This window comes from Scylla paramamosain, chromosome 21, assembly GCF_035594125.1.
Source record: "Scylla paramamosain isolate STU-SP2022 chromosome 21, ASM3559412v1, whole genome shotgun sequence".
NCBI classification, from domain to species: domain Eukaryota; kingdom Metazoa; phylum Arthropoda; class Malacostraca; order Decapoda; family Portunidae; genus Scylla; species Scylla paramamosain.
The window spans coordinates 6,119,982-6,142,266 of record NC_087171.1 but is presented as its reverse complement, the minus strand read 5'-3'; the positions used below and the strand labels follow the sequence as shown (position 1 = coordinate 6,142,266).

General features: G+C 35.6%; 1 protein-coding gene and 1 long non-coding RNA gene across 3 annotated transcripts in view; one reads left to right on the top strand and one right to left on the bottom strand.

The window, feature by feature from the left end:
* Nucleotides 1-16,003, top strand: part of LOC135110918 (protein TEX261-like) — a 290,884-nt gene extending 274,881 nt beyond the window's left edge. The window contains exons 6-10 of one of the 2 annotated variants that reach the window (XM_064023598.1): nucleotides 1,300-1,379; nucleotides 4,723-4,876; nucleotides 7,282-7,349; nucleotides 7,818-7,932; nucleotides 15,800-16,003. In XM_064023598.1, coding sequence (XP_063879668.1) covers nucleotides 1,300-1,379; nucleotides 4,723-4,876; nucleotides 7,282-7,349; nucleotides 7,818-7,932; nucleotides 15,800-15,918 — 536 coding nt within the window. In that variant the 3' untranslated portion in view covers nucleotides 15,919-16,003. The other variant, XM_064023597.1, reaches the window with a different exon arrangement.
* The window catches only part of LOC135110919 (uncharacterized), a 37,195-nt gene continuing 22,836 nt past the window's right edge, over nucleotides 7,927-22,285 (bottom strand). The window contains exon 3 of the long non-coding RNA XR_010273490.1: nucleotides 7,927-8,316. This is a non-coding gene — a long non-coding RNA (uncharacterized LOC135110919). The remainder of the gene's footprint in view (nucleotides 8,317-22,285) is intronic.

Below are 22,285 nucleotides of genomic sequence, written 5' to 3'. Positions count from 1 at the left end.
CCTTTTGTTTCACTTTTTAATTTCTTATTTAAATTGATTTACATAAAAATGTGAGGAATAAACAAAAATATAAATAAAACCCAGGAAATCCAATAAAAAAATTTATATATATATATATATATATATATATATATATATATATATATATATATATATATATATATATATATATATATATATATATATATATATATATATATATTGTTTTTTTTTTTTTTTTTTTTTTTTTTTTTTTTTTTTTTTTTTTTTTTGCCAAGGCAGAGTGCAGGTGCTACATATAAAAGAATACTTAACCATAGTATTCAGACACTAAAACATCACTCAGCAGTACTGTCAGTGTCAGCTGATTAATACTGCCTTTCTCATCTTTTTTGGCAGCTATGGTAGTGACATTGTTCTTTACATTTTCTTTAATTGCAAGTTAAACCTTATTGGACTTTTGAATAGTGTCATGTTTCATTTTTTTTTTTTTTTTTTTACAATTTTGCAAGTATTATTTACTTCCTGCCCTTCCAGCTTCAAAGCTCCCAACTAACAAACCTAACTGCTATCTTCAGCACAGCCAGCAAGGGATGCATAGGTTTCCTTTACTTATGAATGAAGGAAAGAAATTACTGTGAAACAACTTGGTTTATTATTAAATACACGCAAAACTTTAAAGTCCATATAGTCGAATTCAGTTAAATATTAGTGAAGTGCAGATGTAATTCCAAGAAACAAAGGAAAACTGATGAAGAGTTGCACTTCAACTTAACCAGTAATTATGTATTGTAATCCATCAAGGATTTTTATTCATTTATAATTAAAAGAAAATAGAAAGGAATCGATGTTTGCATTAATCTATTATGATACTTTCCTATTACCTGTTAATCAAAAATTGTATTTGTACAATGATATTTTATTTGAAAAATCAATATTGATATGTAATTTTGTAGATTTGCTAGTCTGCTTTAGTGTATTTATTCTTTAATTTTTATTAGGATTTTCTCATTTTGATCAACTTTTATTGTGTAACAGGACACCACATTAGCTAATGTATACAAAATTTGACATGATTGGGTTTGTCACCCACTTGTTATATGCAACAAAACTTTCTGGCAGGAAAGTAAGGTATGACAATGTACAAATGAATAGAACTATTTCCATTGCAAAGTGTGCATGATGGGGACATTTGAGTTTTATTTAAGTGCAGGTGCTCCATATGAAAGAACACTTAACCATAGTATTTAGACAAAAAAATATTTTGTATAATTTTATACGTGCTCCCTCCTTATCACTGCCTTTTTACTTTTTCAACAGCTGCAGCTCTCTACTACCTTGCAGAACTTGTAGAAGAATATACAAGCACAGTTGCCAAAGTTATAAGATATTGGATATGGGTAAGTAACTTGTTTGTACACTACTGTGGTCTGTTGCCATTAATTTTGCAGGTAATTTCATTCACTTGCTGATTACATAGACAATCCCAAACCCAACTCTCTATCTCAGTCTTTGTGGTTAATCATTAGTGACAAACATCCCAGATTCATGCTTTTTTTTTTTCACTTTTTTTTTATGTAGGAGGGACACTGGCCAAGGGCAACAAAAATCAAAAAAAAAAAAAAAAAAAAAAAAAGCCCACTGAGATGCCAGTCCCAGAAAAGTTTTCAAAGCAGTAGTCAAAAAACCTCCCTCTTGAAGAAATTCAAGTCATAGGAAGGTGGAAATACAAAAGCAGGCAGTTAGTTCCAGAGTTTACCAGAGAAGATTGTCAGAGGCAGTAAGGTTTCCTCTATTTGAGATAATTTATATAGCTTGGCTGGCATCAGATGGGGTGGCAGAGGCTGACCCATGCTACATATTCATGAAAAATCTTGGGTGGGCAGCCTGTGTCAGCAAAGACTTTTCACCCTAAAAGATCACTCATGCCAACACCAAGCATTAGCAGGAATCCAAAATAAGGGTCCCTGTTTGCCGCTCGCTGCACAGATCAGGATGTGTGAAAGTAGGTTAATCAGCCAAATACTAGATGGAGGCAATTGTGTGCTTGTTTTGATTTAGATGAATTTTAGGGAAGAATTTAAATCTAAAATACCATGGTATAATTCTCTGCCCTTTTCAGAATAGTTCTCTCAACTCAGTCCTTAAGTTTACTCACCTTACTACACAACTTTTCATACAATTCATACAGTACATGTTTCATGCTCATTTCTGTTCATATATTAAACTTACCAGTGTCTTTGATGCAGATATGTAAGTGATGTACAGCATGTTTTGAATCTTTGAAAATAGGTAGTTGAGGACAGAATTGGTCTGTGTCTTAAGTCAACTCCACCACACCAAAAATACTGTTCGAATGTCACCAAATCCTTTCATTTCATAGCACAGATCTCACAAATAGCTCTTGTTTCCTTCAGTTATAATATTTTGAGGTCTATACCCACAAAGAGAGAAAAAATATCAGGAGGTATAGAATCCAAGGTGATAAGTTTATTTTCTTTTAAATGCATAAACACTAAATACAAACAGAAATTTAAGGCCATGAAGGAGGTATTACACACCTGGCAAAACAGTACTTACTCTCAGGGAGGTTTCATATGTACACAGTGACATAGGTGGATGGTGTGAACTTGCCTCTGACCCATCTGTGACCTCCCTGAAATTTCCTGCTGTATCATACAATGGCAAGAAGGTAGTCATAGCTTACCCTCTAAAGACAACTCTCTCCCTTCACACACTACACTACAGTAAAATCCCTCTTATCCGGCATCAACGAGACCGCCAACATGCCGGATACTTGAATAGAAGTGAAATTATGTCCACAATCACCACCCTACACTTACGCATCTTACCATAACAGAGATCAGCTGATCTTAATCAGCAGCTGATCTGATCAGCTGCTTAAGTGTAAGCACAACATGCTTCCTCTTTTCTACAACTTTAGGTATGATGAAGGCATCAGGCGATAAACAGTGCACACACGGGACTGAGTCACTGAGTAAACACAGTGCAGTGGGCCGCGGGTGGCGTGAAGCAGTGCGCTCTGGTGGTGAGGGGACAAAGTATGCCTTGCGCGGGAATTTTAATAAATTTTATGAGTACACTTTGATTTTTTATTGATTTTAAGGCTCGGGGAAAAATGTGCCGGATACTTGAAGCTGCCGGATACTCGAATGCCGGATGAGAGGGATTTTACTGTACATGCATTTTACACCCATCACTCAAAATGAAAAATGGCTACTCCAATACCAGCCTTGGAGTCCTCATCTGGGGAGGGACCAGAAAAATTCCCAGGTCAGACTGCTGTTCTGGTATTGACCCAGTGTCATGACATCTCCTTTAACTATGATATCAGCTTCTGCAATTTTTAGACTATAGTTCTGATTTTCAGATTGTGGGACATCAATTCTGTACTAAACCTCATCTTTTTTCTTCACTGAAACACAAGTGCAGGAGGCTATTAACTGCAGCCCCTTTTTTGTTCCTTCCTAATTTCCTCCATTTTTAGTCCAAACCTAGATGTTGTGTCTACACACACAGCAAGATCTTATACTCATCCTCTTGAGCCTTAGACTTCAGAACTATTTCAATCCAGATTCTCCTAATGGAATACTTAGCTAGCTAAGCATAACCTGAGAATGTCCAAGATAATGATAATAGCAGGAAGAACAATAGTAGACAAGTGTCTCTTATTTATATATATATATATATATATATATATATATATATATATATATATATATATATATATATATATATATATATAATTCATCTCAGGTGAGAAACTGTGATCCATTTACAATTGAAACATCTTTCAGAATGATGATTATGATCTCTGAAAAATGTTCAGTTTTTGCATTTTTGGTTAAATATTTTTATGTGGGTCTTTAGTCATTCACCACAATTATTATTAGGTATTTCCCCCCCTCCTCCCCCACCAGCCTCCATTTCTCACCATTAGTTATGTAGTATTGAGCTCCATTTTGCCCCTCATGAATGGTGTGTATACAGCTGGAAGTATTTAATGTTTCAATTATGTTAGCAAAAAAATATTTTGAAGAAAAGAATAGTCACATAATGCTCCTGAGCAAGAAAAGAGAAAGGTTACATTTTTTTCTGTAATACAATTTTATAATAAATAGTTGAGTTTGAGTGTCCAAAGCAAGAACAAATAAATGAAAATAAGTATACACAGCATTACTGCACATGGATGTCTCATAGCTAGCAGTACTGAGGCTTTGAAAAGGAGCCAGTAACACTAACAAACAATGTTGAGGCTTCATTCAGTAACAGAAATCTGAATGCAAAAAACATTCTGGGCACACTTCATGGCAGTGAAGCAATAGAAATGGTGGATGGTTTGAAATTTACTCATGTAGTAAATATAGAATATTATGTTAAAGTACATAGGTAATATATTGATACATATGCATTATTCTTATTTATGTATTTATTTTTTTAATTCCATATTACTATCAGCTTGTACCTTTACCCTTCCTGGTTTCTCTCTCTCTCTCTCTCTCTCTCTCTCTCTCTCTCTCTCTCTCTCTCTCTCTCTCTCTCTCTCTCTCTCTCTCTCTCTCTCTCTCTCTCTCCATGGCTATCTCACCAAATCACACACACAAATTTTATCATCATCATCATTGTTCAACTGTTTCTTGATATACAGTATAGCAGACATGTTAGTAGTATTGATTGCTGAATATTTTATTTACATTATTTACTTTATGATTTGTTTTCCAGGTTACCATCGGACTGTATATTTTACTCTTCTTATTTGAGAGTTTGCCATCGTCTGTCATCCTGTGTGGCTTGGTGTCCCAGCTAGTGCACCTTTCCATCCTCAGAACATTTCCATTCTTCTTCCTAACATCACTACCATTCATCATTGGGATAGGTAAGTGTGAAATTTATTCCTAACTTATTTTTTGAGGAATATCAATCAGCTGTTTAGTATGGTCAAAATAGGACTGGGAATAGAGTAATGTACTAGGAGACTGACAAAGGGTATCATTGTCCTGTCTACAAGGGGACTGGTTATTGGAATATATGTGAGAATTATTATACAAGTTTTTAAATATAGGGGAAAAGATTTACAGAAAAATTTTTGAAAGGATTTGGTAGATCAACAAGGAAGGTGTAGAAAACTACGAATGTGTTAATTTTTTTTTTTTTTTTTTTTTTTTTTTTTTTTTTTTTTTTTTTTTTTTACTCAGGATGGCAGTTCAAAGAATTTGTGAAGAGATTAAGGTCTCTTGAAAGATGGAAGGTTAGGTTAAAGGAGTAAATTTGTGAAATAAGTGTTAGTAAGGCCAAACACTAGAACAAGCAAGAAGGGAGTATTAGGAAAGAGAGATGGAGGCTCTTCTTGTGTGCCCCCAACTACCCCAATGGGACATTTCTTGAGTGAGGCTTCAGACAAGTAGGAAAGCAGTTTTAAAAATTCTAATGAAAGGAAAGCAATGATACATTCATAGATCATGAGAAAGGATAAGAAAGTTGGTTGGGTAGAAGTGTAGATTGTGTTGAATGTGCATAATATAGGTAAACCCATGTTATTGAAAGGATGAAAGCTTTTTATAAGCATGCAAAGAAATATGTCTGGGTAAACTGAGAATTGACAGAGGTTTGGAATGCACAAGTATATTGTATCCACTAATCTCAAAAGTAATGGACCATTGTTATTAAGGACTGCAGAAATGTCCAGATCAGAAGACCTAAGATATGAAAGGTTGTATGAAATCAGTATATCAGCAGTGTTGAAGCATCAAAAGCTGGAGTCTTGGTTATGCCAGTGCCCATCATACATTGCATATGGTATCCGACAGCAATAAGTAAATTAGTAAAGTAATCCTCTTCCCATGTCAGTTACCATACTGAAACAAGCAGAATATTATTTTTGTGGTTTGAAAGTCAGGCATTGTATATCAATGTGTCTGCCACTGATATTGCAATATTATTGTGTAAACATGAGTAAAAAAAAAAACAAATGCTTTATGTGTTGGTTCCTACTAACATCAGTTATTATACAAACTAAGGGCTAGTTTCACAGTTGCTTGGTAATGTTCCCAACTGAAAGCCTTACCATTACCAACCTAGTAACAGGCATTACCAACACCTGCATACTTGATCTGATTTCACAGTCATTTTTTGTGGTTTCGATAATCTCCAAACCAGATAACGATCATAACAAAAAAAAAACTCCAATTTGGTAATGTTGGTATGCTGGAGTGGCCTCATTAGATAAAATGAGTCAATTCTTGATAAAAGAACTGACCATGCCAGCACTTAAAAGAAAAGAAAAGAAAATACGGCACTAATGCCTTCAACATGGCATATCCATTGACTGCTGTTATTTTTACATTTTGATTTAAATTCTTCCCTTTGAAGATCTCTAAAGCCACATAATAAATCATCTACTATTTCTCTCTCCCTCATTAACTTAAACATGCATTATTAGATTGAAGTATTTTGGGTTTCATGGAAATAATCCTAACCTACCAATTTTGAGATTGACTATCTACTTCTGGGCAAATTTATTTCTGGGCAAAAATAACTTCATTTTTATTATCATGATCTACACAATGAAAGGATCTGCAGTTAAATTCATCTCCCTTTCTGCAAATGAATGTATTATGTACACAAGCAGAGAGTAGACCTTTTCTCTCAAGTAAGTGTTATTAACTGAATTCATATAAACCTAGCCTAACCTAACCAAAGCCACCCCTCTAATGGAAACAGTCATGTCATTTCAATATTATCCAATATTTCTCTTAGGTGACTCAGTCCATATACCTAGGTATATGTCAAGATTATTATAGTAACTTGGCCAAGGAGGGGTAGCAAATGAAATATGGGTGACAAGTTTTGTGTGAAGTGAGTTCACACTACCATCCAAATGCTTAATTTTTTTTATCATTACTATTATAGCCAACAGTGTCGCTGTACTGTTTAATCATTTTAATATATAACTTAGTGAATAATATAACTACAAGAGAATAAGTACTTGTGCTATTTGCAGTAAAAAAATGCATTGGTAAATTCCACTGGGGAGGGTCCCAGCTCCCAAGCCTACATTACCAAATGTTCAAATTTTTTGGTAAGGACCAAAACATACAATGCTGCAAAAAACAACAGTGAAAGCACATTTGTTAGTGGTGGTGGTGATCACCACTCAATTGTAATGACCTCACCAAAAGAGAGCAACTGTGAAATTGGGTCTAAATTATCATAAGGATTTGGAAAAATTAACGTAAGAACAGAGAGCACACTTAAATACTTGATTTTCTTTCTCTCTTTCAGTTTTGTTCTTCATCAACCATTACCTTGCCTTCTCCTACTTCAGCTCATTTTACTACCCAGCATCAGAGGTAAGAATGTTTGATAGCAATCTGCATGTGAGAATTCCATGGGAACCCAAAATCAAATACAAGGCAATAATTATTATAAGATAAATGTTCTTTTTATTTATTTTTGAAGTATGAAGGAGACTGGCACAGGGGCACAAGAAAAAAAAAAATGCCACTCATGGATATATAATTTGTTCTATACTTTTTGTATTTATTTTTTTAATTTTTATTTTATTTTATTTATTTATTTATTTATTTTATTTTTTTTTTCTTTCCAATTTACTTCTGGAGGCATCTTGGCACTGTATTCTTTAGAAACCACTCTAGTCATAAGAACAAGAAAGAATGAAAGTGAAGAGTTCCAGAATATACTAATTTAGATGAAAGAATAGGTTTACTCTTGTTTTAGTAAGGTTATCACCAATTACTATTTTTCTCACTACTGCAGGTCTTGGCATACTTTACTGTGTGTGTTTCTCACTATTGCAGGTCTTGGCATACTTTACTATGTGTGTTTGGTTAGTGCCATTTATGTTCTTCATCTCCCTGTCTGCAAATGAGAATGTATTACCTACACGAGCAGAGAGTAGACCTTTTCTCTCAAGTAAGTGATATTCAGTCTTGAAAGGTTGTTGTATTTAGTTCAGTTTACTTTATACCCTGTAGTAATGCAGGACCATTTAACATATCACCTTCAGGACTCACTCATGCATCAGTTATTGGAGGGATTTCATAAGTATGTAACTCCCTGATCCCTGATGTCACAAACAAGGTTTTTAAAGTGATGCATTATAGGGGCCCATGCTACAAAATTAGACCCTTGTTGCATTTCCACTCAAAGATAGTGATGATAGGCAGCATATAGATGACTTTTGGTTACTTGATGGCTTGAAAAGTGACTAGCCTCTAGTGGGACTTGAACTTGGGGCAATGAGCTCACCTCTTCCATTCACTGACCTTATGGAAGATTCTTAGCATCCATATGTGCCTGCAAAAAAAAATAAATAAATAATAATAATAATAATAATAATAATAATAATAATAATGATTAAATAAAAATAGAAATTGAAGAAAGCCTGATAGGGTTATGCATTGAGTAAGGATTTCATGGTTCAGGCCACCTTGTGGTAGTTGGGAGAAAAATTAAAGAGAAATGGGAGGATGATTAAGATGAAAGTGTACAATAGTAGCTAGTGAAAGATAGGAGTATGATAGAAGAAAAATTTACAATAGTGGCTAGTGAAAGGCTGGATAGGAAAGAGCAAAAAGATGAATATGAGGAAGAGGTAGATGAAAGACAGTGAAGCTAAGGTGGCATTTGGGAAGAAGTCAAGCGTTAGGGTGTTAAAACATATTCAGTGCAAGGATATAGTGACTACAGTTGTAGCAAAGTGCTAGGGTATAGAAAGCTTGGGGGCAGGATTAAGGGGAGTGCATGATGTGGACAGCTGAGGTTGGAGAGGCTGTAAAATTTTTTTATGAAATTTTAAATGTCAGAGAAGGTGAATAGGAAAGTATCTTGGGATGTTCTTAAGATTTACGGTGTACGAGGGGAGTTGGAAGAAATTAAGGTTTTTATAGGAATGCAAGTGTTTGTGCAAAAGTTAAAGGGAGGCTAGGAGTGAGATAGGGACATGTGATGCCTCTGTGGTTGTGAAATACTTTAATGGGTAACTGTATGAGGGAGATAGAAGCTGTAGTAGGAAATGTTGACGTAAGACTGAAACAGATAGGAGTGTGATGAACTCTAGTATAGTATGTCTATTTGTAGACAACAGTCTTATTAGCAGAAAGTGAAAGGAAATCTAAGAGAGTGGTATCAGATTATTTCCATAGGATATGTGAAAGATGGAAAACTGAACCAAAGATGTTGGTGTTTGAGAGGGGTTGAGGTGGATGTGTGTGGTGATTATGGGAGGAGAGATAATGAAGGAAGTGGGTAAGTTAAAGTATCTGGGAATTGTGCTACTGTAAACATGGTGAGATTGATTTGGAGATAGGAGAGAAGATTGGAAAAGACAGTTGTGTCATAGGATCACTTGCATCATTAACATACAGATTAGAGACTTAGACATGAAATAGGGGATACAGTGGCATAACAGTCAAGAGTCCATGTTACATGTAGAAATTAATTACTTTAGAGAGGCATATAGAGTGGCAGGATAGGAGGTTGGGAGTAATGAGAGAGTACATGAGATGAGTAAGTGGTGCAAATTGTGGGTGGTGGAATGAGTGAGAAAGAACACACTGAAACAGCATGGCCATATTGAAAGAATAAAGAGGAGAGTTTGTAAAGAAAGTGTTTGTGAACTAAAGTTGAGTTTGTAAAGGTGTATGTGAACCAAAGCTAAAAGTGCAATAGCAGGAAAAGGCCATTTGGAAGGTAGGATAGAGGAGTATATGTGTGAGAGGTGTTGGTAAAGGGTGCATGAACAAGCAAAAAAGCAATGTTTGGAAAGGGAGAGGTAGAGGCTTTTCTGCTGTGGCCACACCCTCTGATGTTGCTCCTGGAGAGAGAGAGAGAGAGAGAGAGAGAGAGAGAGAGAGAATGTGGATACAATCTATATGGAAAGTTAGTTCACTGAGAAATGAGCAAACTGATTAATTGCATTTTTCAATTCATGGCTGAGTAAGTTAACTTGTAGAGCAAAATCTCTGTTCCTTGATCCACTGCCAATAATGATGCCTTGGCAACACTATGTGGCAGGATAGCCATGCTCAGCTGCTTTTTGTGGCCCACAAGGTGGGGTTTTGATTAGTATGTTGTTTTGTGCCTCATCATTAATTTTTTATTTGGTGTGTGCAGAGTCTGGTGTAATGGCAAGAAGGTTTAGTACTAGGGAGAACATAACAGCTGTCGTTGCCTTGTGCACAATAGTCATTCCAATCAAGCTGATATCGATTTAGACACAAGCATGCATGTTTGTCGGAAGGCGATGAAGCAATTTGTTGAGGAGGAAGAGTAGGACCTGCCTGCACCCTGTCTCCAGCCTGGTTGGCCTAAACCACAAGGATTCCAAAATCGGATAGCAAGGACAAAGATAGTACAAGGCAAGGCAGTGCAAACTGCTTTCCACCTGACAAACACGCATGCTCACAACTGTCTGAGCTGATACCTGCTTGATTGGAATGTTTGCCTTATACAACACAACCATAGCTGTTCTGTTCTCCCTAGTACTAACTCACCTGGCCATCACACTGGGACACATACACCAAATGTTGCCCATCAAATGGAAAAGAAATGGTGCACCACAAAACAAAGCTCTAACCAAATTCCCACTTTGCAGGCTTTAACAAGTAGCTGAGTGTGGTTGTCCTGCCACATAGCATTGCCAAGGCATCCTTGTTGGCAAAAGATCAGTGAACAGAGATTTCATGAAATCTGAAAAATGTGATTTATCAGTTTGCCCAGCGAACTAACTTTCTGCAGATTATAGATTGTACACATGCTCACGCATTTAGATGAGACAATGAACTTCTAGAAGGCTGGACAACCGAGCAATGATGGAGAACATTTGTGTTCACAAATGTAGGAAGGCTACTGAATATAAAATTGCTGTTTAGAGGGAAGGATGGGAATAAGTTTTGCCACTAACTGACAGAGCAAATGCAAGTACTTATGAGATGTCTAGCAAATGAGGGGTGCTCTTATATGGTTGTAATGAGTTGCATGTTACCAACCTGCATGCTTATTATTTAGCTGCTGTATCCACCATGGCTTGCTCACACTATGGTTACTTTGACTCTGGCTGACATTTTTCCTGCCCAATTTAATGTTATCACAGTCTCCCCACCAATCACACCTTTTCCCACAGAGCATGCACACCAAATCTTGGACTACAACTTTGTATATCAAAACACTTATATATACATATGTATGTTTGTTTCACAGGGTCCAGCAATCTGACATAAATTCCTACTCAAACTCATGCTACTCTCCACTTAAAACTCTTCATTCCCTTTAATAACTACAATAAAGCTTCCATAAGTAGCATGATAGTTCAGCATTTGCCAACTTAACGAAACTCCTTCTACAGGCTCAGTCTTCAGTTGCCTCTCCTTGCACCTTGCTCTGAAGACACTTACACTAAGAAGGGCTGCTGGTTCAGGTTTAGCCTTTGCAATGGCAATTCCCTAATGCTATCTTGTTTACAGTTTCTTTTTGTGGTTTGATCTGTCTTAATTCAAATGTCATCTAATTGTCCTTATACTCTTTTTTTTTTCTTCTGTTAATGTTGCTGTTGTCAAAAAGGAGCTCATAAATAATTTGATCTTCATTTTCTCTAAAGTCTGTAAATTTATCCACAAGTTTCCTCTAGTCCTCATCACTTCCCTATACATGTTATCAGTCCAATCCCTGGACTGATAACAAGGATAAGGGAAGTGATGAAGACCAGAGGAGGCAAGTGGATAAATTACAAAGACTAAAAAGAAAATGAAGATTAAATTATTTGTGAGCTCCTTTTTGACAACAGTAATTTAATAGAAGAGAAAAGGTTCAAGAAAAATTGTGTTATTTGAGAGAATCAAGACAAATCAGACTGCAAAAAGGAACTGTAAACAAGACTGCATTAGGGAAGTACTATATTGCAAAGGCTGAACCTTGTAACCTTTCATCCAGAACAACAAAGAACCAACAGCTTTTTCAACATCATGGCATAACACAGTAATTAATCTGGCTTTACTCGATTTAGTTAGCATGGTGTCAACTTATAAAAATTTTGCAGAAATCACATTTTTAAATTTCAGTTGAATACTTTGTTACTGTACCATCTATGAAACAGTCTCTAATACACCTTCCTTATGCACAGTCTGTGCATTAGTTCACCAGGTGGCAGATTAATCTCATTTTTTTGGGTTATGGCTAAGAGTGAATTCAGTTCTAGCATGATCTCTCTTTGCTGATCCATTGGCAATGTTGTGTGGCAGAGCAGCCACCCTCAGCCATTTAGTGAGGCCTACAAGGCAGGATTTTGGTTAGAGTATTTTGTGCTGCGCCATTTCTTTCTTGTTTGATGCACAACATTTTGTGTACGTAGCCCAGTGTGATGGTCAGGTGAGATACTGGTCAGGAAAACATGACAGTTGTGGTTGCATTCTAGTCAAACGTATCAACTCCATGTTTGTCTCAAGGTGGTGAAGCAATTTGTTGAGGAAGGAGTGTAGGACCTATATGCACCTTTTCTCTGGCCTGGTAGGCCCACAACAACACAGGATGCTCTGTCTTGCCTTTCACTTTTTTAGCCCTTGCAATCCCTTTGAAAGTTCTTGTGGATTTTAATTTGGGCCTGCCAGGCCTGAGACATGGTGCAGGCAGGTCCTACTACACTCCCTCCTCAACAAAGCACTTCATCACCTTGAGACAAGCATGACACTCACACTGGTCTGAGCCAATATCTGCTTGACTGCAATGCCTGCCTTGTAGACGTGAAAAAAAGTCTACAAAGTGAGATACACTGAATTCCATAATGATCAGTAAGGCCAGTGTTGTCCCTGTAGGGTTGGTCAGCCTGCTCATCTTGGTGTTGGGGGGGGATCACATAGAACAACCCACCTAAGAACAGTGTCAGTTGTATTCTAATATGTATGCATGTGCTTATCAGCTTTTATGTTAAAATCACACATGTGAAGCCTAATGCTATGGATGCAACCAAAAGTAATGCTACATTTTGAACCTTGGCAACATCATGAACACAAGGGTACCATTACAGGGCTGGACTTGTCCATTTCTCAATAGAGTTCATCAGTTGAATCATATTACAAACTTTTTTGGATACTTTTTTTTTTTACTGTGTATACAACATTACTACAACTGTTATGGTCTCCCTAAGGGACATCACACTGGGCTACATACACATGAACACATACCAAATCTTGCACATGAAATGGGTACAAAACAACACACAACCCAAAATCCCACCTTGCAGACCTCACAACACAGCTGAGTACAGCTGCCCTGTCAGTGTTACCAACAGATCTGCAAACAGATTTTGTGTAACAACTGAACTCACTCAGCCATGAATAAAATTTTTTTTTTATTCATTAATCTGTTCACCCACCACTTAGTTAACGAACTTTGTATTCATACACTGTCAGCTGTCATACACTTTCCCTTCAAAGCAATGGTTGCCCAAAGTACATACCATATCTTACAGCTTACAAGACACTGCATCTTGGAAAGAAATTTCTAAGAAAAAAGTCATTCTCATACAAGAATACATTCACCATATACCCAACCACTGAACATAAAAACACAAGAAGCAAGGAGTCTGCAAGAGACTGGTTGACCTACACAAGGTAGCTCCTATAAACCAACACTTGACCATCTATCATCATTATCCATGAATTTATCTAACCTTTTCATAAAACTATCTTTTGTCTCAGCACTCAATACAAATTTACAACTATGTAAATAAAACTACCGCAAGTAAATACACACAGTGAAGTTGTACGTCCCTCACATATTGGTGGCACGTGTTGTTTACATTAATCACTTGTCCGATTCTGTCTGCATGGCAATAACATAATAGTTGGTGATTAGTAAATATAGTATACCTCTTTCATTGCCTTTCATAAAAATTAATTAAAAATTTTAAAAATATTAATGTAAAAATATAAAACAATCAAAGAAATTTTATTCATCCTCAAATCCCAAGGACTCATCACTGCTGGATTCATGTAAAAGCTCTAAACTTTCATCTGCAGTCATCACTACTGTCAGTCATGGGCGTTGCCTTACAATACAACATTTGTCTTAAAAGATGCACAAGTATTTTTCAGGGTATTTTTTAGAAAAAAAAAATGTGTCTTGTTAGCCATAAAATATGGTATATCACACACCCTCTTACACAGTAAACACTTAGTCCATGCAGTCTTTTGTCCTTCCAAAGTCACACTACTCACCAATCATTTAATCTGTGTCATCTTTAACTCCTCTCAATTGACATAATCCTTGCCTACAACAGTGACCGACTCTTAAAATGGCTCAACCACCCTTCACACATAAACCACACATTCATTCAATTCTGCAGCTTTCCTATTCTTACCTGCCTCTAACACCCCCTTTCATCATTTAAATCAGTTGATGCAGTCATTCTTGTTCTCTGTGTACTGTGTCACTTTTGTTATTTCAGGCATCCTATACTCTTCTTTTGGTCAACAACCCCAATCTCATTCCTTTTTGCATATTTTAATCAGCATCCTTCAATCCTTTGCTTTTTATGCCTTTGTTCTAATCACATCCTCTTTTGCATCCTGTCTCCTTTTAGACTTATTGCTGGTCACCTCTCTTCTACACTTGCTTTTGCATCATGGTCACCTCTCTTCTACACTTGCTTTTGCATCATGCACAACCACTTTGGCTATATCTCTATCTCAGACACTGCCACATCCTATTCTTTACATTTTTAAATCACTTCCACCCACATGTCTTATCCAAGTATACTTCTAAATATCCTTCTCATACCAAATATTTCCTGTCACCAATTCTCACTTTAAAAATATTTTTTCCCTCCATTTCTTAAAGTAAATCATATATATATTGCAAAAATTATGGTAATGCTAGCCCATCTTTCAAGAATGTTTCTCTGTCCTCTCCATTCCATACACACACTTCCACTTTATCCACATAAATCTAGATGAAATGACTTTCCATTCCAATGCATCACACAGCATTATAGGCACCAACAAGTCCTCCTCTCCCCACACCTCACCTCCTTCCACCTAATTTTCCATCATTCACCCTACCTTTTCAGCTTCACTTCACACAAGCTAACACATCCAACATTAGTTTCTCAAACCTACTCCAAATTTCCTAAGTATACCCACACATTCATTAATCTAATCAACTACAAAATGACTACTACATACATACATTACAATACAAATAATCACATTCAGAGCAATAAATACATATAAACTAGAAAATAATCAATAGTTACAAATACAGTATGTACAAACTCCATTATTTGAGTTCAAAAATGCTTTACATGCTTATCAACAATTATCTGCAAACATAGTTTATCCATAATCATACTCTGCTGCCAATCTGTGCTGTCATTGTTTTATTTCATCCATAAACAAATTGAGAAATCATGATAAAATTATGTATCTAATCTTACTTCCACATTGGTACTGAAGTTTTTGGACCTCTTCTTTAGAACATTTTAATTTTGTAACTTTCCTGGGCTCCCAACATTTTCATATTCTCCATCAGTCAGTTTTAAGACACCTTAAAACTTTTTAGGATTTGTAAATAGAGCACTTATTCTTGTGTTGTACTTGTTACATTTAAATCTAATGGGTTTGAGTAGCAATACAGAAAAGTAAAAGACAGTACCAAAGTATTATTATCTATTACAGTTGCATTCACTTAATAACAAACTGATAAGCAATGTAATTTCTGGTATTCAATTTTCAGTTTGTTTTTAACCACATTTGGACCATATGGTGAACTTTTCTTCACTTTTCAGATGAAGATGACTTTGTTACTGGATATTTTAACAAGAGAGGCAAGAAATATGGACTTCTCTCCTTCTTCAATTATCTAAAAGAGGAATTTTTCCCACAACGTGGGAAGAAAGCATTCTAGAATAAATAAAATTTGTTAAAGTTTTGTAGTTTTCTTGAAAGAGGAACTTGTACTTTAAAAATTAAAGCTTATGTAATTTTCACAACATAGTTTTATGTGATCCATCATTTGTTTATGCATGCTTTCTCTTTATCATGGATAATTTAAAATGTCAATCTCACTGAACATAATTATAACTGAGTTTCACCAGTTGAGTGATTATGCTGTATTTAAAAACAAAAAACTGTTCCAGCATTCTAGATCAGCTTCAGAGTATCTACAAAAATTGCTGTTCTTACTAATGCATGAGGTTACCCAATCCTTCATTTTCCTATCATGACTTCATACATTAAGAGTGTTTTATGAAGTGCATTTGTTCCCTTCACTTACTTCATTAATGTTACCATGTTCCTTGGTAGAGAATTCAGTTTTCAAATGAAAATTGTTCAAGTCCCTACCAAAAGGATTGAGTTTTGAAATGAAAATTGTTCAAGTCCCTACCAATTTATATAAAACTACATAAAGATGCCTTCACACCAGCATATTTTCCGTCCATTTTTTCAACTCCAGTTTTCATCAATTACCTCGCTCTGTCATCATTTTCTGTCTGCATTGTCAAACAGAAGTGATCGTCTTCACAGAGGAGGGTTGTCACCTATTGTCAAATGAAAATCCATATGTAATGTAAAGATATGCTAAGTAAACCTTACTTACCTTACTTTTTAAAAATAACAAATAAATAGATTACGTTTAATTTGTGGATATGTAACAGCAAACAATGGCTTGCATAACTCAAAAGATGTTAACAATTTTGGAAGGTCTCTGTTTCTCTACTCCTGCATGCTGGATACCATTTTAGCTCATTTGGCTCACCTACAATCTACAAAATTTCTAATAAAGTGCAGAGCAGTGACTGCTTGTCTATGCATCAGAGGAGCCGTGTTTATTTACTGTTGACAAAAGTGCAGATGAACGACTGCATGTGTGACAGGACGCACTCAGAAACATGATAAAAAATGTGCTAGTGTGACAGCATCTTAACAGGCCAACATCCCTACAAAGGATGGGAAGCCAAGACAAGGCATCCACCCACCAATCACCATGCACATCAATTCATAATGGAAGTGATAAAGATCCACTAAGAACTGTGAAGAATAAATGGATAGAGAACTTGGAACTAAACTTTAACATTATGTCAATTTGGTTTTAAAAGATCATGTGCTGTTTCTACTCAAGCGGCATAACTCAAGAGACAACAGGACAGACTGCATATACATTGATCTGAAAAAAATAATAATAATAATAATAGTAATCTTTTGATATAAGACATCTTCCATTTCCATTTCACATCACTGACCTGATCACACAGTTTGCATTCTACGAGTATTTACCATCATGATCTGGATTCCTGGTGATTTGAGTGATCTAGGTTCACAGATAGGTTACAACAGATGACACATGTAAACAGCCTCTGTTCGAGCAAAGAAAATGGCAGTCATGTTCAAGAAGCAGATTGAATAATAAAACACTGCAGAATGCTGCTTTAAGCTCAAAAGACTGAGTAATAGTGGTAATATGTACCAGAAACAACAGACATATACAAGTCAATCAATCATTGTAATTATGGCTCATGATTATAATTACAGTATGTGGCCTTTGCCATATTTAACATTAATGATTTGATGATGAGACAAAGGTAACATTTATCCAGGCACAGGTATATTTTTATTTTTTGGTTGCCACAATAATACTGTTAACAGTGTTAGCACATTATTTAAATCTAGAAAAAATAATAAAAGGAAATAATATCTCAACTAATAGTTTACTACACGAATTGCAGGACTACATTCAAATAAAATATACTTGCTTAGAGAAATGACATGTGTAGGAAACATTTATATTATTGCATTAACAAAAAAAAAACATGGCTTGGATATGTCAGGGAAAGGAGAGGGGGCATTATAGCACTCTAGTATGTTAGAGATGCATCATAATGTGCTAAAATTAGCATAAAAACAGATAACAACTGAGTCAATATGAATTCATATCTAGGAACACAAACCATGTTTCCGGGATTACTGGCTAGGCCAGTGAAGACTACAGAAGAACCAGTCCACCAGCCCACTATGGCACAACACAAGCAAGGTAGGCAAATATAATCAGGTGTCTTAGATTTTAATCTTAGCAATACTGACTGGAATCTGATAGTGGGGAATAGTGAAGCAGAGAGCTTTCTAAACATAATTCAAGACAATTTTTTAAGCAGATAATCTTGGACCTCACAATGGGAATAATATTCAAATTTAGTTTAAACAGAAGAAACAAATAGTTGTAAGTTGAAGGACTATTATGTAGTAGTAATCATTGTGAAATCAGGTTCAGTTTGAAATGGGAGAAAGCTTCCAAATAAACAAATACAAATAGGATACCTAGCTTTAGAACAGATTTTGAAGAATTATGATGCCAATGGACAGAATGAGATAAGGCAAGGTATGGGGGTAGTAAGGAAGAGTGGGAGAGAGGGTAATGGCAGTGAGAGACTCAAGTTGGAAAGGTAGACAGAGTAGATATTGGGAAACCTGAGTTGAGGAATACAGATGTAGTGAGGGGATTAAGACAGGTGAGGTAGGGTGGTGTGTGTGGGTATGGTGAGAGAATCAGGTGGGCGAGGTGAGATCATGGTGGAGGTGGATAGCATGGAGTTATGGAGGGGCTGGGATAGGAGGACAGGAAAGAGATCAATCATAAGAGTTGTATAAGTAATTCATTAATAGATTGCACAGAAGCCAGATAGAAAATATTCCATATAGAGCAAAATGATTAAAAGAATGATCCTAAGTACTTGTTGATGACTAATAGGTTAAAATGTAATATAGGAGTGAAAAGAAGTAAATATAAAAGATAAAGGCAGGGCAAGAGGATTTAAAGACTCATAATGAATTTGTTAGGACACTTTGGTCAACATGCAGAGCTATGAACAACTACAAGATTAAAGTAACTAGCCAAAGACAGATCCAATGGGATTTTTTAGGTTTACTGAATGAAGAATTGAGAATTAGTAGGTCCACTAAGGACATCTGATGGAAACAGTTTGTTCTGGAGGAAGGATAAGTAAAATTCTAAACATTTTTCAACTGTTTTCACTCAGGAAAATGTGCAATGCAAAAAATGCCAGAAAGCACCAGATTACTAAAAGAATGTAAAGATTTCATTATTGAGCTACTGGTTAATATCTATAGGAAATCCTCCCTTTCAGAACATTACTCTTTTCTCCTCTGTGTTTTACCATACTCCAACTCACACACACTTTCAGCTTATACCTAGAAGGAATGGAAATGGATAAAGTTTGATAGAACACTATATGGAGTGAGATCTAGCAATTGCAAACATATGGGTCAGTAAGAAAGGGATACCTAAGATTACATGGCAGAGGCAAGGTGGTAGACAAGGTACTGATGGACTATGTAGTAATCCCAGGAAGATTGGCTGGTTGGTGGATGTGAGAGTGTTGAGAGAGACTACTTCTTGGGTGAGGTTAAGCTGAGTGTGTGTGTGAGTTGGAGTATGGTAAGACACAGAGGAGAGGAGAGTAATGTTCTGAAAGTGAGGATTTCCTAATAGATATTAACCAGTGGCTCAATAATGAAATCTTTCCATTCTTTTGGTAATCTGGTACTTTGTCATTTTTTGCATTGCACATTTTCCTGAGTGAAAACAGTTGAAATATGTTTAAAATTTTACTTATCCTTCCTCCAGAACAGTCTCCATCAGATGCCCTTAGTGGACCTACTAATTCTCTATTCTTCATTCAGTAAACCTAAAAATATTCCATTGGATCTGTCTTTGTCTTGTAATTGTTCATAGCTCTCCATGTTGACCTAAGTGTCCCAACAAATTCATTATAATGAGTCTTTAAATCTTCTTGCCCTGCCTTTATCTTTTATATTTACTTCTTTTCAGTCCTATATTACATTTTAACCTATTAGTCATTAATGAATACATAGGATTATTCTTTAGTTAATCATTTTGCTCTACATGGAATATTTTTCTATTCAATAAATAAATGGTAATAGAAACAAATTACATGCAAATCAAGTAATTAACTCTTTTGCTATGAAAATCACTAATAGTATAACAAATAAAAAAAAAATATGCACCACTAAACATGAACTTACTAACACACCTACAATAGCTGGTGGTATTTGCTCTGTATTCCTCAAATTTTCTTATCATCTGTCATCCCTTACCATACATCACCATCCCCTACACTAGCCATGGATTAGGAAAAGATGACTGAGAACAAGCAGTCAATCACAAACACCATGAAGGAAATAGCTTAAAATACAATAGTGCTTGTGCTATCACACAGCTGAGCATGTACAGTAAACCCAAAAGTAGTGATGCTTCCATAATGAAGAATAAGAAGCTCCAGGAAGTACAGGCAGCACAGGACATCACCAAATTAGTATAATCAATGCTACAGTAAAGGAGATGAAGGATTTATTGATGGTGTGGATTATAGACAGAGAAAGTGCTGGTGTGACTATCACTGAGGCTTTTATCTTTGAAAAGGTTAGTATGATGAGCTTACTGTTCATTCTACCATTAATTTCATATGAATTATGTATATTTATCTTTTTTCTTATACCATATTTTAGGTTATTTTTTGACAGGGAACCAATTAATTTTTTCCTTTAAGTTCTGAATGAATGTAAAACTGGAATGAATTAAGTTCATTATCACAGAACCCTCTGTACAACATAAAAAATCATGGTGAACGTTCCAAAATGTGCCTGAGCTTTCTTCACATTAGCAAAATTTTTCATTTCAATGATGCTGCTACATTAAGTGAAACCTGGGCATATGGATTCAACCAAAACTTTTTTCCAGATAGGATATGTGCATAGCTGGGCACAATAACAAAAATATTTATCACAATAACTGATAAATTGATAATTGATAATTATTGGCAATAACCAATAATCGATAACTGCCAATAAATTTATCGCCTGATAACCAGTAACCCATAAATCGATAAATCCAAAATTCCAATACTAGCGATAACAATATTGATATTTTAAATAAAAAAAATTTATAAATACAAATCTTTATTTTCATCTTTATCTTAGAAAACTTAGGAAAATATTGGAAAAAATTCAAATTTAACATTTATCCAGTTTCTTCACTAATGAAAAGTACCGTTTTAAGTGAGATAACTACATTTGATTTTGAAAGTTTAAAACTTCAACATGCTCACATTCCAAAATCTAAAATCATCAATTATCGCTAGTTCGAAATCAAAAGTATCGGTGATAGCAATGAATCAATAACACAAGAAAAATAATTATAATATAACTGACAACCCAATACCATCATTATGATAAATTATCACAATAACGCCCACCTATGTGGCCCATCACACAGAACTGAAAGAGAATATGGAGGAATTAGTCTATTCAATAATAGTGGTGATAATGCAGCACTCATACCTCAATTCTTTTGTCACCAATGACACTGAAATTTGCCGTGTTTAACCTAGAACCGAGATGACTAATTATGTGATGTCTTCCCTATACAGACCCTATAGTAAATATATTGCTGTTGATAAATCCACTTTGATTATACATAACATTATCACAAGGCCTTATAAGGGTAAAATCCATCCTTCAACATAAATCTTTTGGAACACTCATCAACCTTAATTTTTTTTTTTAAATATAATGCAATCACTACATTTATTTCTTCTTATTTCACAGATTACTAGATTTCCTGATAATGTGCCCTTAGCCAATATTAACTTCTACCTCATAATCTGGTCTGACTACACACCTCCTACATAACCTGGAATTGCAGGACCCCTTGCTCATATACTTCAGGTGTAATTGACACTCTCCACGTCTAACAGGACCTTAATTCTCGACATCAGCAACTAATATGGGTTACTTCTTTCAGTACAATTATTTTCCTACAAACATAAATAGTGCACAAATAACAATATAAATACTCTAAAATCAATAGGTATATCTAACAAATTTACTATGTATAACAAAATGGCATCTGTATGAAAGAAATTGTGTAAACTCTGCAAATTCCACAAGTGGTGGGTGCATCACTTGCCAAGATTATGACCCTTTCTAGTCCTCATAAGCAGGCTCCTGGACTTCCTAGGCACCTCCCAGCAGACACCAACCTTACACCAGTACACACAGGTAGCCAATGCTCATGCCACTGCTCATGCCAATGAAAATGCAAGTTAAATAAGACAGCAGGGCATGAGTACACTTCAAACACTACCCATCCTTGGCTCCTTTTTACCATGCACACTGAATACCCATGAATCCACAAAATATTCTTCTACTTCCAGTAATATGCAGCAACTGGTCTCATA